We start from the raw sequence: 13,802 nt of genomic DNA, 5'->3' as shown, positions 1-13,802 counted from the left end.
TTCTTGGAAATACTGGCAAACTGGAGTGGGGAAGATAGCCTGCCCAGTCTCTATTGCAGTCAGCCCCTTGATGTATGTTAAATTAGAAGCCAGCTTCTTAGTGACAGCTACTAAGATATATGAATTAGTCTCTTTGACAGAAAGATGGCATTTCAGTATTCTGCTTCTGTATTGTGACATGGCAGGGGAGGGGTCAGCTGGCTAAGCACTATTTGTTGCAGCCCTATGGGACCCATGAACATAAGTACCACTGGCCACCAGAGTCATGCCTTCATGGGGTATTTTCTGGGGAGCATCCACAAACCAGGGCACTAAACATGCACAAGCCTCCTTTCTGAGAGATAGCAACCTGGAGTGAGGCAGAGGGCAAGTGTGAATATGATGCCTACCAGCCTTTCATGTCTCTGGAGAGCATTGCAGTCAGCCCCTTGATGTGTGTTAAATTAGAAGCCTTCCTTAGGCTGCAGGTACTAAGATAAGCAAATAGTCCTCTTTTGTGGAAAGACTTGACATTTCTCTTTCTTTGGTACTGTGTCCAAGGGGAGATATTAACTAAACTTACAGAGGAGGGAATAAGAGAACTATGAGGTAATAGGAGATGAGTTTAATTGGAGTGGAGGAAGTTTGTGGAAGGCAGTGGAAGGGTAGTAGAAAGACTATGAAAGTCACCAAAGGAGTTGACATTTGATGAAACAATATGAAAACAGGAAAATCATTTGAGTAGCAGGAGGTAGACCTTGATTAAATCAGTATCTTGGGGCACCTGGGTGGCTCGGTTAAGTTTCTGACTCTTGATTTTGGCTCAGGTTATGATCCCCTAGTTTCATGCTCTGTGCTGGCAGCTAGGGATTCTCTCCCTCCCTCTTTCTCTGCCCTCCCCCATTTACACTGTCTGTCTCTCTCACAATAAAAAAAAAAAAAAAACTTTAAAAAAAAATCAGTATCTCAACCACAAGCCAACTGACATGGTCTTCTTTTGGAAGTTCAACAGCTCCAAAGTGGAGATACTCTACTTAAAAGGGCATGAGAAAGTGGGGGATATGCAGAGACTTTCCTACCTGTGTGCCTCTCCCCTCCTATTTCCTCAGAACACCCAGGGCTCTGTAGAGCACAGCTAAGAAACACTATCCTACTAGATTTCTTTTGTCCATCCCAAGCCTGGATTGCAATGGAAGCAGTGAGAATGTACACACCAAGGTCCCCACATTTCATAGAATTTTCCTCACTCTCTGCTGATGCCCACACCACAATTCCAGAAGACTTACCTTTCTATAATTCCATTATCCAAAACCAAGAGTCAATTAGAAAGTTCAAGGGGGAAGAGTTGGTTTGATTAGTGGCAGGAGAGGATTGGTTTCTAGTTTTGTACACACAGCTTCTGTTATAATGGTACTTCATTCCTACTGAGAAACCACAGGCTGGTGTAGCTTGGTTAGGATGGGAGGACTGTTAGGAGAAGTGACTGTCATTGCTAATTTCTCAGAACTTACAATAAGTAAAGACCCATTTCTCAAATCACAACTCAAGTTATTTAGTAAAGTTCCTAACCAAGACACATGGGTAGCTCAGTTGAGTGCCTGACTTGGGCTCAGGTCATGATCTCACAGTCTGTGGGTTTGAGCCCCATGTCAGGCTCTGTGCTGACAGTGCAGTCTGCTTCAGATTCTCTGTCTCCCTCTCTCCCTCTCTCCAAAATTAAAATAAATTTCCTTTTATTTTCTCACATGAGGCTACTCCCAATGCAGACTGCTGGATCATTCAAATCACTTTCATATACCTATCTATGTATTTCAGGCAGAGGATGACAAGAAAAATCTGAGTAGGATGCAGACTCTGATGGATAAACTTCAGCTAAAAGTACAAAGTTACAAGCAGCAAATGGAGGCAGCAGTAAGTACCTGGCGGCCATTACAGCCTCATGGATTTCCCAGCCATTGTTTTTGATTTATGGAGATAGGTAAGCACTTTGTCAGAGAGGACCAGCTCAGCTTAAAGTCTGTTCATTTTCTAGTTTTTCTCAGACTAGAATTATCACCCATGCTCAAAAAATTGTTACTTTTTCCTTCAGGGAGCCAGAGCTTTCACCATCAACCTTGTGGTTACACTCAGATATGTGCATTGCAAAAAAATGAGTCAAGTAAAAACATGATGTCGTATAGGGATGGCAAATTTTTGGCCAGATAGTCACCCTGGGGCCTTCCTCACCCTAAAAATCGTTGGGTGAGTGGTTTCACAGCCTCAACATAACTCTGGCCAAAACGGTCATCATTTGAAATGTACTTGCCAACGCTGGTTGCCAACTCATAGCTACATAGAATGTAATTCATAAGTAATGTATATATTGGCTTATATCTAATAATATATATCTAATATCTCTTCAGGGGTTTTGAATTATTTCAATAATTTTGCCTAAAATTGCTATATGTAATAATTACTTGTTGACATATAATTTTAAAGATAAGCCCCCTTCACTCAGAGGTAAACTAGGATGTTTAGCTGTTTGCAAAACAATTGTGGTTTTTCTAACACATAAGATGCCCATGAAAACCATACTACATCCAATTAGTGGAACGTGCTGAGCAGGTTCTAAATTTCCAGAAAACAATGCTTATAAAAATGGGTATCATGCCTGCTAGAAAGTCTGAATCCTTATATATCATATCATACCAAAATATATTCCATTCAACACTCAGTTTATATTCCTTTCACACATTTTTCAACTTTATCATGTCAAAGCAGAGAAAATGACTATGTAAGCACAGGGATATTTTTTTCATTTTTTTTTTATTTTTATAGGAAGCACAAGCCAATCAATATTTTTCCAAGTATAAGAAGCAGCAACACGAGTTAAACGAAGCTAAGGAAAGGGCAGAGATAGCAGAATCTCAAGTCAATAAACTCAAGTTGAAAGCAAAAGAGTTTACAAAAAAGGTATGTCAGATATTCAACTCTAATTCTTAAAGTGTGTGTGTTTAGGGTTCATGTCATACAACGAGTAGAACAAGAAATCTCTTTGTTGCCCATCCCCTTCCCTTTAAAGTCTTCCCTATTTACTAAATTCTCCTTGTCCAGGTAATATGAAGTGCTAAGCATTTGGGTGGAATGCACATTGTATTTATACTTCTCAAATTCTTAAGTCCAGGTGAACTTGTAGACTCTGAATTCCAGGTCCTAGATTCACTTTTATAGAACAGTCAGAAGTCCAGAGAACAAAGATAATTTAAAAAGTTTGAAAGATGGATATGCTTGAAACTCCAAGAGAAGTCTTTCTAGGTAGACAAGTACATGACTTTATACTGAATCAGTATGGAGACCTGGGAGGTGAGGTTTAAAGTTGAGGCAGTGGAGAATAAATGCACTTGTCTTTTCTAGCTTTACTCCTGGTTCTGTCCTAAAGCAAGGAGAAAGGATATTTCCATATCTGTGGGTTATGACACTACTATTCTGATCCCATGGTACGGACACTACCCTAACTTTACCAGCAAAGTGGCAGCATGACAAAGACCATTGAACAGTGGGCTTGTCCGGGTGTGTTCAGGTTACTATAACAGAATGCCAGAACCTGGGTGGCTTATAAACAACAAACATTTCTCACAGTTCTTTAGGCTGGGAAGTCCAGGATCATGGTGCTGGCAGATTCAACATCTGGTGAGGGCCACTTCCTCATAGCCCTTTTCTCAATGTGTCCTCACACAGTGAAAGGGTGGGGGGGGGGGAGCTCTCTGGGGATTTTTTTTTTATAAGGCACTGATTCCATTCATGAGAACTCCACCCTCATACTTAAAGCCCCACCTCCTAACACCGTCACTATGGGGATTGAGATTTCAACATATGAACTTTGGGGTTATACTAACATTGAGACCATAGGAAGCTCAGCTTTCTTATTAGATTTTCCAGGAACACAGGGTGTTTAAATAAGGTCTAGCTTTAGGAGAAATGAACTAAAGAACATTAGATAAGACATTAGCTGTCCTTTATGGAATGCCTATAAAACACTTAGCAGTCTCTAGCACAGACAGCCACCATTTCATTTTTAAAAATTTGGTACCTGCCTGGTCTTCTTATAAACGAATTACTAATAACTCTGCAAGATAAGTAGGGTTGTCCATAATAAATACTACCTGGAAGGAGGTCAAAATAATCTCTTTTGAAGGAGAATCTAAAAGTTGGTTGTACTGAATAGGTTTAGATCTAAATATGAGAAGCATGGGTCATTGGTACACTCCAGAAATTTCTTATTGATGCTTGAATAGTTGTCTTAGGGATAAGGCCTATGTGCAAAGGTCCACTTGAGTGGTTTGAACTCTGGCCACAATTTGAGAGGGTCATGGCATTGGTTTTGGGTGCATATAAACCAATATGCCTGCCCCTCAACTGCACATAATAGTTTTGTTTGGGGAAATGCCTCACACAGGCTACATTTGCACTCAGCTGTAGGAGGTCAAAAGGGCTGCAAAACAGATGTAATGTATTCGACTTTGTCACAGTTGTTTCCAACAAAGAATAAAATGAGTGAAGCAGAAATTGCTTCTGAGAGGCCCAAGATGAATAGGAAAACCATCCTTGGCAGTGCAATGACTAATTGTTTCCCATTTATAGAAGGAAAGCCTGAAAATCTCTCAACTGTCATAAACCAAGTGAAAACGTTTTCTGATAGAATTGTGTGTCCCAGCTATGGAGCCAGTGGTAATATGGCCACAGCCTTGCCTTTTCTTTTGTAGAGGGCGCTGCCTTCACTGGCAAGGCTTGGCAGGCAGAAAATTGAGAGTACCCAAGCACGTCCTTCAGATGAATTACCTGTGTCTGCTTTGTGTAATGCACATAATTGCCTCAATTCCCCGTATCCCTTTGAAGCTAATGAGGAGTTGGCTGAGGTCTGCTTACTCTGGAAGGGACTGGGCTTGGTTCTGGGTGTGTGTGCCACTGATGAAAGTCACAGGAATTCACAGAACACACTCATATTGTTTTTCAGGCTCATGAAGAATAAGCAGTCCTTGCTTATGAAAAACAGAAGTTGGACAAGTCCAAGGATGGTACCATTTGATGGCTGAAAACTTAAGTTGCATTTGAAACAAGCATTAAAAAAAGCATGTTTATGTGGTGTGAAAAGCAGTTTAAAAAAGGTGATTAGAAAATGTAATGAGTATCCTTGCTTCCCAGGTTAATGGGGATTTTTTTGGTCCTCAAATACAAGTAAACATTTTGCATAAAAGATAAAAGAGTCTTTTAAATTCTCAAGTTAAAAAAATACCTATTGCCTTTTAATGCAAAATATTTATGGAAGACATGGACGATGAGGCCTAGGGTATGTTAGTAAATTGTTATTACTGAAGTTAATGAGTTTTGCTGGACTCCTCCAACAATAAGTATATTTTTAGCCACCAATGGTGGGAGTTGATCAACTTTTCTCTTAACACTGTAATTTACATATAGTCACAGGTACTTAGAACTTGTAGATAAGAATCCTCCTAATCTATACCTGGGTGGACTACATGCCTGTGCATTTTTCAAACCTGAAACAGCTTCTCATATAAGATGATCAGTTTAGTGTTAGGGGGAATGCTGGCTTTGTATTGTGCCAATGTAGCTAAGCGAGAGGTACATTTCCTGGATTTCCTTTCTCTTTCTCTGTTTGTTCTGGACTGGAGTTGGTCACAAGAGAAATTTTCACCACATTTGAGAGGGAGCGGTAGAGATGCAGCTGTTCATTTTATGCTGTTAAGCTCATGGTATGGCCCCAGGCACTGTGATAGCTGGCAAATACTACCCCAGGCCAAAAGAGTGAGCTGGCACTGAAACTCCCTCCTTCAGCTTCAGAGTCCTAGCTAGGTGTGTGTGTGTGGCTCCATGGTACTGGGCACCAGCTTCTCTTGCAGGTCACCCCTGTCATTGCCTTTGGAGGCCCTGAGAGGCATGAATTCCAGTTTCTTCTTATGGATTTCAGTTCATTGTCACTCCACAACCAGCTCTCCTTGCTGACCACTAGCACAGCTGACCTACAGCTACCTAAGGTACATCCCCAGATGCGGAGGGGACAACCTGACATGGGCTTCTTTACAAATGCCCAGACTTGTGTAAGGTTGATTCTATATAATAAATCTTTATTCTAGCATTCTCAGCAGTGTGCCTCTCTGACCCAACCCTGACTCATACAGGTGGCTCCAAGATTAATTTAGAGGCTCACCAGCATTGAAGGACCCAAGTTCATTGTTGTCTGCCACCCTGAATTTGTTGACTTTAGTCTTTCAATTTGTCCCTCCTCATCACTGTAAGGAGACGATAGTAGTTCTGAGCATTTTCTACTGACAAAGTTTTTGTTTATAATGATGTCAATACTTTATGATGAGTACCTGTCATAACATTGGAGCAAACACTTAGAGAAAATTGGACCAGGTAGCATTAATATACAATTCAAGGTTGATTTTCTCCTATAAACTATAGGGTCAAAACTTGATTAAGTAACAAAAATCCTGATTAGATTTTTTTCTTTCTTATAAACTGATTAAAATTAAAAGGAAGCGATCAAGTCAACTGCGCTATCCATTCTGTCTTTGTGTAAAAATTTATGTGGAAATATAAATTTATAATAAGGCTGATTAACAATATGACAACTGAGCCAGAAGAGTGAATCAAATTATCTTCATAGCTAATGTCACTCAGCTATGCAAACCTGGTGTTGGAAGGTATAACCCAGACTCAGAGATGTCAATTCTTGAGTTGATAGGGCCCTTTGCTCTAGGCAATCTTGAAGATACTGACATTTTTAGACTTTGGAGTCCCTAAGACTCATCATACTAAATTTAGTTGGTTAAACTGATATTAACTATTCATAGAAAACTGGAGTACAATACCTTAGCATATCAATTGCCCTGGTTTTTCACCTTTTCACTAAGGTAATTTCTGCTTCTATGTTGATCAGATCATTAGTTGATCAGATTTTGAATCAACACTTAGTGATAATTTCTTCCAGGATCTTGATGGGAGTCTCACTGTGGCTGATTGCAGCAGGGATGTCAATGAATGAGAAAGTTCTAAGTTTGAATTGGAATCCTTGGCATCCAGGCATTCATAATCTTGATGCAGGTAGGGAGTCAGTGAGTGATGGCTAGGACTTGAAGAGTAAATGTAATCTTGTCAAAGTCTTGCCAGTCTTTCCAATGGTAGTTGGAAAGTCTTTCCAATGGTAGAATTACTGGGCCATGATGAGCCATATCTGGAATTGCAGTAAAGAAAGAGTAAGTGAAGTCACTGGATATTAAGGATGCTCGTCATGTGTTACCACAGTTCTGCTTCATTTCCTATACTGTCTGGGTGTTTTGAAAGGGCCTAGAACCAAGAAAAATGGGACTTTATGTGGCCATTGTTCATGTCAGAATAACCATTTTTATCTTGAGCATTTAATGATGGTACTGTTTTGTCTTGATTGTTGGGAGAGGGGAGCTCTAGAGCTATTGTTTGCATCTGTAATGAGGGATCCATGAGACAGTTGTAAGTAGTTATGAAGTCTCAATTTCAATCTCCCTCCTAGATTAGTTCCTGAGTTTTTAACCAGTAGAAAAGCGAGTTTACCTCACTCTTTGCTCTCATTTATATTATGATTAATGGACTCCTAAAAGGTGTGCAGCAGCAAAAAATTTAAACTCCACTTTAAACAACTGAATTTGCAATCAAACTATAATTTGTAAGTAAATTCAGTCCCCAAGGAGCCTAGAAGTGGCTGGAAAAGTATGGATTCCCAGCCACCTGAATCTGGGCAGAAACTGTCATCTGCTTTTCTCTACTTTCTATTTCTTTCGGCTTCTATTCAGTCCCATACTTCCATTGGAAGAATAAATACATTGGTGCATCATCATATGCATAGTGCCATTGGAGATCTCTATAAATAACAGTAGGAAGTGAGAAGAGCAGCCACTTATTTAAGTAGCGCCTGTTTAATTATAGACATTGGAAAAAGTCCTAATTTTATTTTTTTCCTGTTGAGTTATCCTATGATCCCTCTCACCCTTTTTTCCCCTCTGATGATACGTCAGTCACTTTTTCACAGTAGCATTCTTATACTATAAGGTTTGATAAAGGAAAGATTTTACCTTGTTTTCTTCTGTGTCATTAGCAGTGTTGGCTCTCTCATCAGTAGAGACAGAATACCTTTCTACAGGAAAAAAGAGAAATTAAAAAAAAATCTCTTTGCAAATGCTCAGCTTCTTTCTTATTCCTACCTCAGTACAATTACGTTATTAGATTCACTCACCTTAGTCACTCCCCCTTTCATATCTTTCTTCCAACAAACAGCATTAAAAATGCATTCAGTGTAGAAATACTTCTTCATCTACAAATAGCAATAAATTCTTATGGCCGATTCAGGTGCTCCAAAGCAGGGGTAAAGGCTGTTCAACCAGGCCAGGAATTCCTGGCTCTTTAGGATTGTTGGCCTGATTCCTACTAACTGTTAACAATGGAAAATAACAGCCAAAGAGATGATGGTTAAACCCAGAGCGATGGCAAAGGAAAAGGGATACAACAACATTGTAAGGCCTTCCTTTTGTGCCTCGCTAAAATCTGGGATAATTTATACTTATCCTAGACTAAGGACATTTTAAAACAGTACTAGAAAAGGGAATTTAAAGAAGAAAAACATGAACCATGGTCCTATGAAACTACAACCAAGGTTTAGGGGCCATTAGTGCAACAGCTTGAAATAAATTTTCAGCCTACCTAACTACAGAACTGTAGAACATTATTTTTTTAGGTAGCCAATACCCTGACATTGTTTTTGCTCTTATCTCCTGACTGCTCCTCCAGAATCAGAACCCAGCCTCCTGTCTCTGCCCTGGGATGCTTACCTGAGTAGGTTCCTTCTAAAGTCTTCCCTCTGGCCTCCAGTTGAGGTGGAGACCAGAGAGAGGAAAAGGCAAATGCACATATTTATTCTTCCAGCTCTTTCCTTGTAAGGTCTTCTTGGTCTGTGTCCTTCAACTAAAAGTCATTCTCCCTATAAGGCATCAGATTTTACATGACTCTCTGCTTCTGGGTTTTGGGAACTGCACCCTCTCCTTGTCCCTTCAAGCTTATATTTGCTATCAAATCAGCTGCTCCCAGTTCTGGGGAAATGCACTATCTTTTGTGTTCCCCTTTGTACAATTTTGGGTATGCCAGGTGTTTTCTGTTGGGACTTGACTTTTGCACATTTCCAAAATAGAAACTAAAATGTCATTCTTGAGCAGTATGTAGTGTCCCTCTGTTCTATAATTTGAACCCTAATTTAGTCACAACCGTCATTGTATCAGGTCAGAGGTTGCTTCTGGGGGACAAACTAGACTTGCCCAGAATTTCTGATTTTGTTTACTTCCGGCCAGCTGAGGGACAGGAGGAACAATAAGCAGGACTAGTCTGCGGATTAGTACAAACAATCAAAGGTGTAGATTTGGTGAAACTCTTGCTCAGTATCACCCTTAAAAACCTTACCTTCAATAATGGTGTCTGCTATGACCAAATCCCCTAACTTCATCAGGGGCAAAAGGCAATTATCAACCAGAGGAAGGGACATGAGCTATATCTCAGCCTCCCAGGACACTCGGTCTTCTCAGAAAGGTTATGGAGTAAGAGAGCTACTTGGAGCCTAGACCTACCTCTGCCACTAGTTAGCTGTGTCATCGTAAGTGGTGTACATGAAACTGTTTCATGTCCCTAACTACTTGGATTCCAGTTTCCTGGTCTATAAAATGTGGAAATAACTACATCTAAATTTTTCCTGGATCTAATTCTGTCAATAAGAGCAAAGTCTTCTAAGAAGTCCTGTGACCATGGCATCTTAATGTATAATTTTAAATTACCATAAGTAATAAAAGTACTGTAAGTAACACAGGTTTGTCCCAGAAAATCTAGAAAAAGTTTTTTTTTTTACAAATTTAACAAGGATTAAAATAAAATGGCCTATAAAGAACAAAGAAGTAGCACCATAGACAAAGCTCAAGGAAAAAGAAAACAGTACAAGGACTAAAGCAAGTCCAGACAGAGGGGGCAAACTCTCTCCAAAGGCATCCATTTTAAAGTCTGGGTTTATTTCATTCCAGCTATTTTTCAATGCAAGATAAATTTGATCTTTTTGTGTATTAGTGCCAGATTTAAATTTTTTCAGTGTGCTACAATGCATGTGCGTGTATATAGCTTGTTATATTGTTGACCATTTAACTCAGGATAAACTTGTTAAAAGTAGGATAGTTAGATGGAAATGTGAGAGCATTTAGAAAGGTTGCTGATAAATTTTGCAAATGAATATCCAGAAGATTGAAGTCTGTTTACAAGCCCAGCAGCTGTGTGGGGTTAGCTGCTTGATACACCTCTACTCAACACCCAGGGAACAAAGCCCAAATTCCCCATGAGACACCTATCTCCACTGAAATGGATGCAACTTATTGACTTAATAAGGAACATGCAAAACCAAAGGCACCAGAGACAGGATAATTATCCAGGTAATTCCTTTTTGACTCTGTTCTAAATAAAACAAAAAGTCTATAAACTGGAAGAAAAATTACCAAAGGAAACATTTACTATTTTAAAAACTAGTTATTTCTGCATTCATGAGCATAAATACCTCACAGTCTCAATGGCTTTACTGTGGGAAACCTGCATAAGCAGGAATATTAACCAATTTGGGGCTTAGTAGGGAGTGGGTGTCAGAGGAGAAAAAGTCTGCAAACTTAAAAGGCAGTGAGTCTATTATGCACTGTGAGTTTCTATTTTTTATATTGTGAAGAGAATTAACAAAGGGATAATTATGACTACAGACTAACCTCAGCCCAGCATTCTCCTTGGAGGATGAAGGGAGGGCAGAGTTCACCCTTGGCTTGGAGAAGACAGGGGCATAGAGGAACAGGGGTAAGTACAGAGGTGATGAGCAGAGTGGTGTGGGAGCCATGGTCTTGAGTGAGAGGTGACCAAGAGAGTGCTTGATGCCCCTCAGAATCATTGGAGTAGCCAGAGTTTTTTCAGCATCATTGTTGGAACTATAATTGTAATTAGTATTAAAAGAAGTAGGACCCAGAAGGCAGAAACTTGGAGACCTTAAGTTACCTGCTAATCTTGTGATCTATGTTCTGCCACAGAGTGGGGGCAAGCATTAGAGCACATAGGCCAATTCAAGGTGGAAAAAAATGTTTATAGCTATTCTTTAAAATGAATAGCTCTATATAACAGATGCCTATTTTTATGAACATACTCTTTATTAATAAAGTAATGTCCTGCAATCACTAAAACATTAATCTCTCTATATATTTGTGTCATTCTGAAATTCTATACCCATATAGAGGGTGAACAATTAAGTAGAAATGTTGACTTTCAAAAGTGTTTCCGTATGCACACTTTTCCTCCTGAAAAAAATCTTGCAAGGTATAGAATTTCCTTACTTTACTCATGACCCTCGCTTCTCCCATCTGTAAAGAAATTTGCCTAACATCACATAGTGATTCCACAAAATTTAGCAAGAATTATTAAATTCCATTCAATTCCATGCAACTTTTATGGAGTAGATCCATAACCCCTCTGCCCCCAAATCTGGGCTTCCTTTTCAAATGTTGCAGCATCTCCTGAGGAAGATAACAAGTAGAAAATTGCAATTGAGAACAGAAAACCAAGTTGCCTTGAAAGAGTGATGTTGAGGATATGAGTGGTGTTTGCCCTGTGGGGGTAGCTCCCATTACACACCTCTTCCTGGGTGGGAATGAGAGGTTCTGAAAAGCTTCTTTTGTCAGAGATGGAATGGTCCTGATGCTTTGCTTTGTGTAAACTAAAGATTAGACCTCTGATTAGAAAGATGGGTCATATGTGGTCTTCAGACCATATCTTCCTGTTTTTTTCCCCCACACTCCAAAATGAGGCAACGTTTTAAAAACAGAATGAAAGCTTAACTGTATTTTACATAAAACTAACATTCTTATTTTGGAGAAAAATAGGAGCTTCAAATGCACTCCACTTTTCAGCATTGTCAAAATGACAGCTCTGCACAAAGGGAGTATTGTCCCTCAGTGTCTAGAAGCTTCTGCTTGAAGACTACTTGACCTAAGGACAACTCTATGTTCTTACCTCCAAATCTGCTATTCCTCCTAATTTTCACAACTAGAATGATATAAATGTTTTTAAAACAAATATTCAACTGACTCAAGTATCTTTAATACATAATACAGAGCTGCCATGGTTTCCTACGACATCATGTTGATAGCTTAAGGGTAAGGGGATCAACCAATCCACCTAGAAAGTCAACTTCACGGGTGCATATGCCATGACTCTAAAATATCTCTAGTCCACTCTCCATAAATATTTTTGGCAGTTAACTATCAGTAGAGGTAAAAAGAAAATAAGCTGAATCGGGCATCACTTAATTGCTTCCAACATCCCTTGGTGACTGTTTCCACCAGGTTCACAGATCATGCTTCCCCTGCATCTACCAGAGCCCCAGTTCTAACTTCTTACTGTGCCTGAAGCCTCAACTCCCCAAATTCCAGGCCCTAAAGCACAGGTTAAGCACAGTAGTAAGCAGAAATTGAGGATGTTAAGACCACAGACTCACCAAATCATGTAAATTCCCTCTACATTTCTGAAGCCCTGAAACCATGAAGAGGAATCTTCTGGGAGAAAAAAAAAATTTTTTCAATGCAGGACTTTGTGATTTTTAAAGAAGTATCTTGGCCAGAAGTATCCCTATAGATAACATTTTCAAGAATACTTATCAAAATTATTCGTTAAATGCCAACCTAATTTCCCTGTTTGATATTCACAATCTCTATTGCTATAGCCAAAATCTGTTACCCAACCCTACTTGTAACTTACTTACAACATGCAGCATTTGGATGGTGAGTAAGCTATATTTGCTTGAAGAAATATTGCCTAAGTATTCCCCACTGTCTGAAAGACTAAGATCCTTCAAAGTCAAAGAGAAGTCACTTTGTTTTTTTAGGTCTTTGTTCCATGAAAGTCAGGGTTCACTGATAGGTCTTTGTTCCATGAAAATCAGGGTTCACTGATAGTTGTTATCTTGTGAGGAGCTCAGAAAGTGAGCCAGGATGGAGGAGATCTCCTTTTCCACTTTGGACCAAGTGACTATGAAATCTTAGTCCAGGGGCACCTGGGTGGCTCAGTCGGTTAAGCGTCCGACTTTGGCTCAGGTCATGATCTCACGGTTCGTGAGTTCAAGCCCCGCATCGGGCTCTGTGCTGACAGCTCAGAACCTGGAGCCTGTTTCAGATTCTGTGTCTCCCTCTCTCTCTGACCCTCCCCCATTCATGCTCTGTCTCTCTATGTCTCAAAAATAAATAAACGTTAAAAAAAAATTTTTTTTTAAATAAAAAAAAAGAAATCTTGGTTCAGTAAAAAAAAAAAAAAATACTGTTCACAAGTTTACATGAGAGTGCAACATTTTCACCCTGCATTTTATGAAGGTCATCTAATAACAGGATAGAAAAGGAAACATCAATGAAAATACAATTTTCAAATGAATTTTCTAAGTTATACTTAGAAATGCTTTGAGAAATATCTTTGGAAATGCATTTCTTGGAAGAAAAGCTGTGCTACCATCATTTTAACACTTCCCAAGGTTAAGTTTAGACTTTTGAGGAGACCTAAACCTGGGCCAGCTAGCGAGGTTTCACTCCTTGTTTCCAACTCCTATAGCCCTATAGTGAGCACTCAAGAATGTTGCCACCAGCCTTTCAAACTCAATGTTCTTCTGTTGACACCTAAAATGCTGGTATTCCCCAGAACTCCCCTCTTGTCACTATCTACTCCCTAGTAGTCTCTGTTACTTGTGTGGT

The 13,802-nt window shown here is 39.5% G+C and overlaps 1 protein-coding gene and 1 long non-coding RNA gene across 5 annotated transcripts in view; one reads left to right on the top strand and one right to left on the bottom strand.

Annotated features, from left to right (window-relative positions):
• The window catches only part of MYH15 (myosin heavy chain 15), a 152,079-nt gene extending 148,180 nt beyond the window's left edge, over window positions 1–3,899 (top strand). Inside the window, exons 39-40 of the mRNA XM_040484426.1 lie at window positions 1,795–1,890; window positions 2,797–3,899. Of these exons, the coding sequence (XP_040340360.1) occupies window positions 1,795–1,890; window positions 2,797–2,961 (261 nt within the window). The 3' untranslated portion in view covers window positions 2,962–3,899. The remainder of the gene's footprint in view (window positions 1–1,794; window positions 1,891–2,796) is intronic.
• Window positions 3,900–6,311: 2,412 nt separating this feature from the next.
• LOC121036198 (uncharacterized) lies at window positions 6,312–12,998 on the bottom strand. 4 transcript variants are annotated; one of them, XR_005793275.1, is made up of 3 exons: window positions 8,249–12,998; window positions 8,088–8,149; window positions 6,312–7,326 (listed from the first exon to the last, which is right to left on the bottom strand). It is a non-coding gene; the product is annotated as an uncharacterized LOC121036198 (long non-coding RNA). The 4 variants fall into 4 exon arrangements; XR_005793276.1 differs by having other exon boundaries at window positions 6,312–7,213; XR_005793277.1 differs by having other exon boundaries at window positions 8,088–8,443; window positions 8,841–12,998.
• Window positions 12,999–13,802: the final 804 nt, after the last annotated feature.

This window comes from Herpailurus yagouaroundi, unplaced genomic scaffold, assembly GCF_014898765.1.
Source record: "Herpailurus yagouaroundi ecotype Mexico unplaced genomic scaffold, PumYag 162, whole genome shotgun sequence".
NCBI classification, from domain to species: domain Eukaryota; kingdom Metazoa; phylum Chordata; class Mammalia; order Carnivora; family Felidae; genus Herpailurus; species Herpailurus yagouaroundi.
This window is presented reverse-complemented; position numbering and strand designations above follow the sequence as displayed.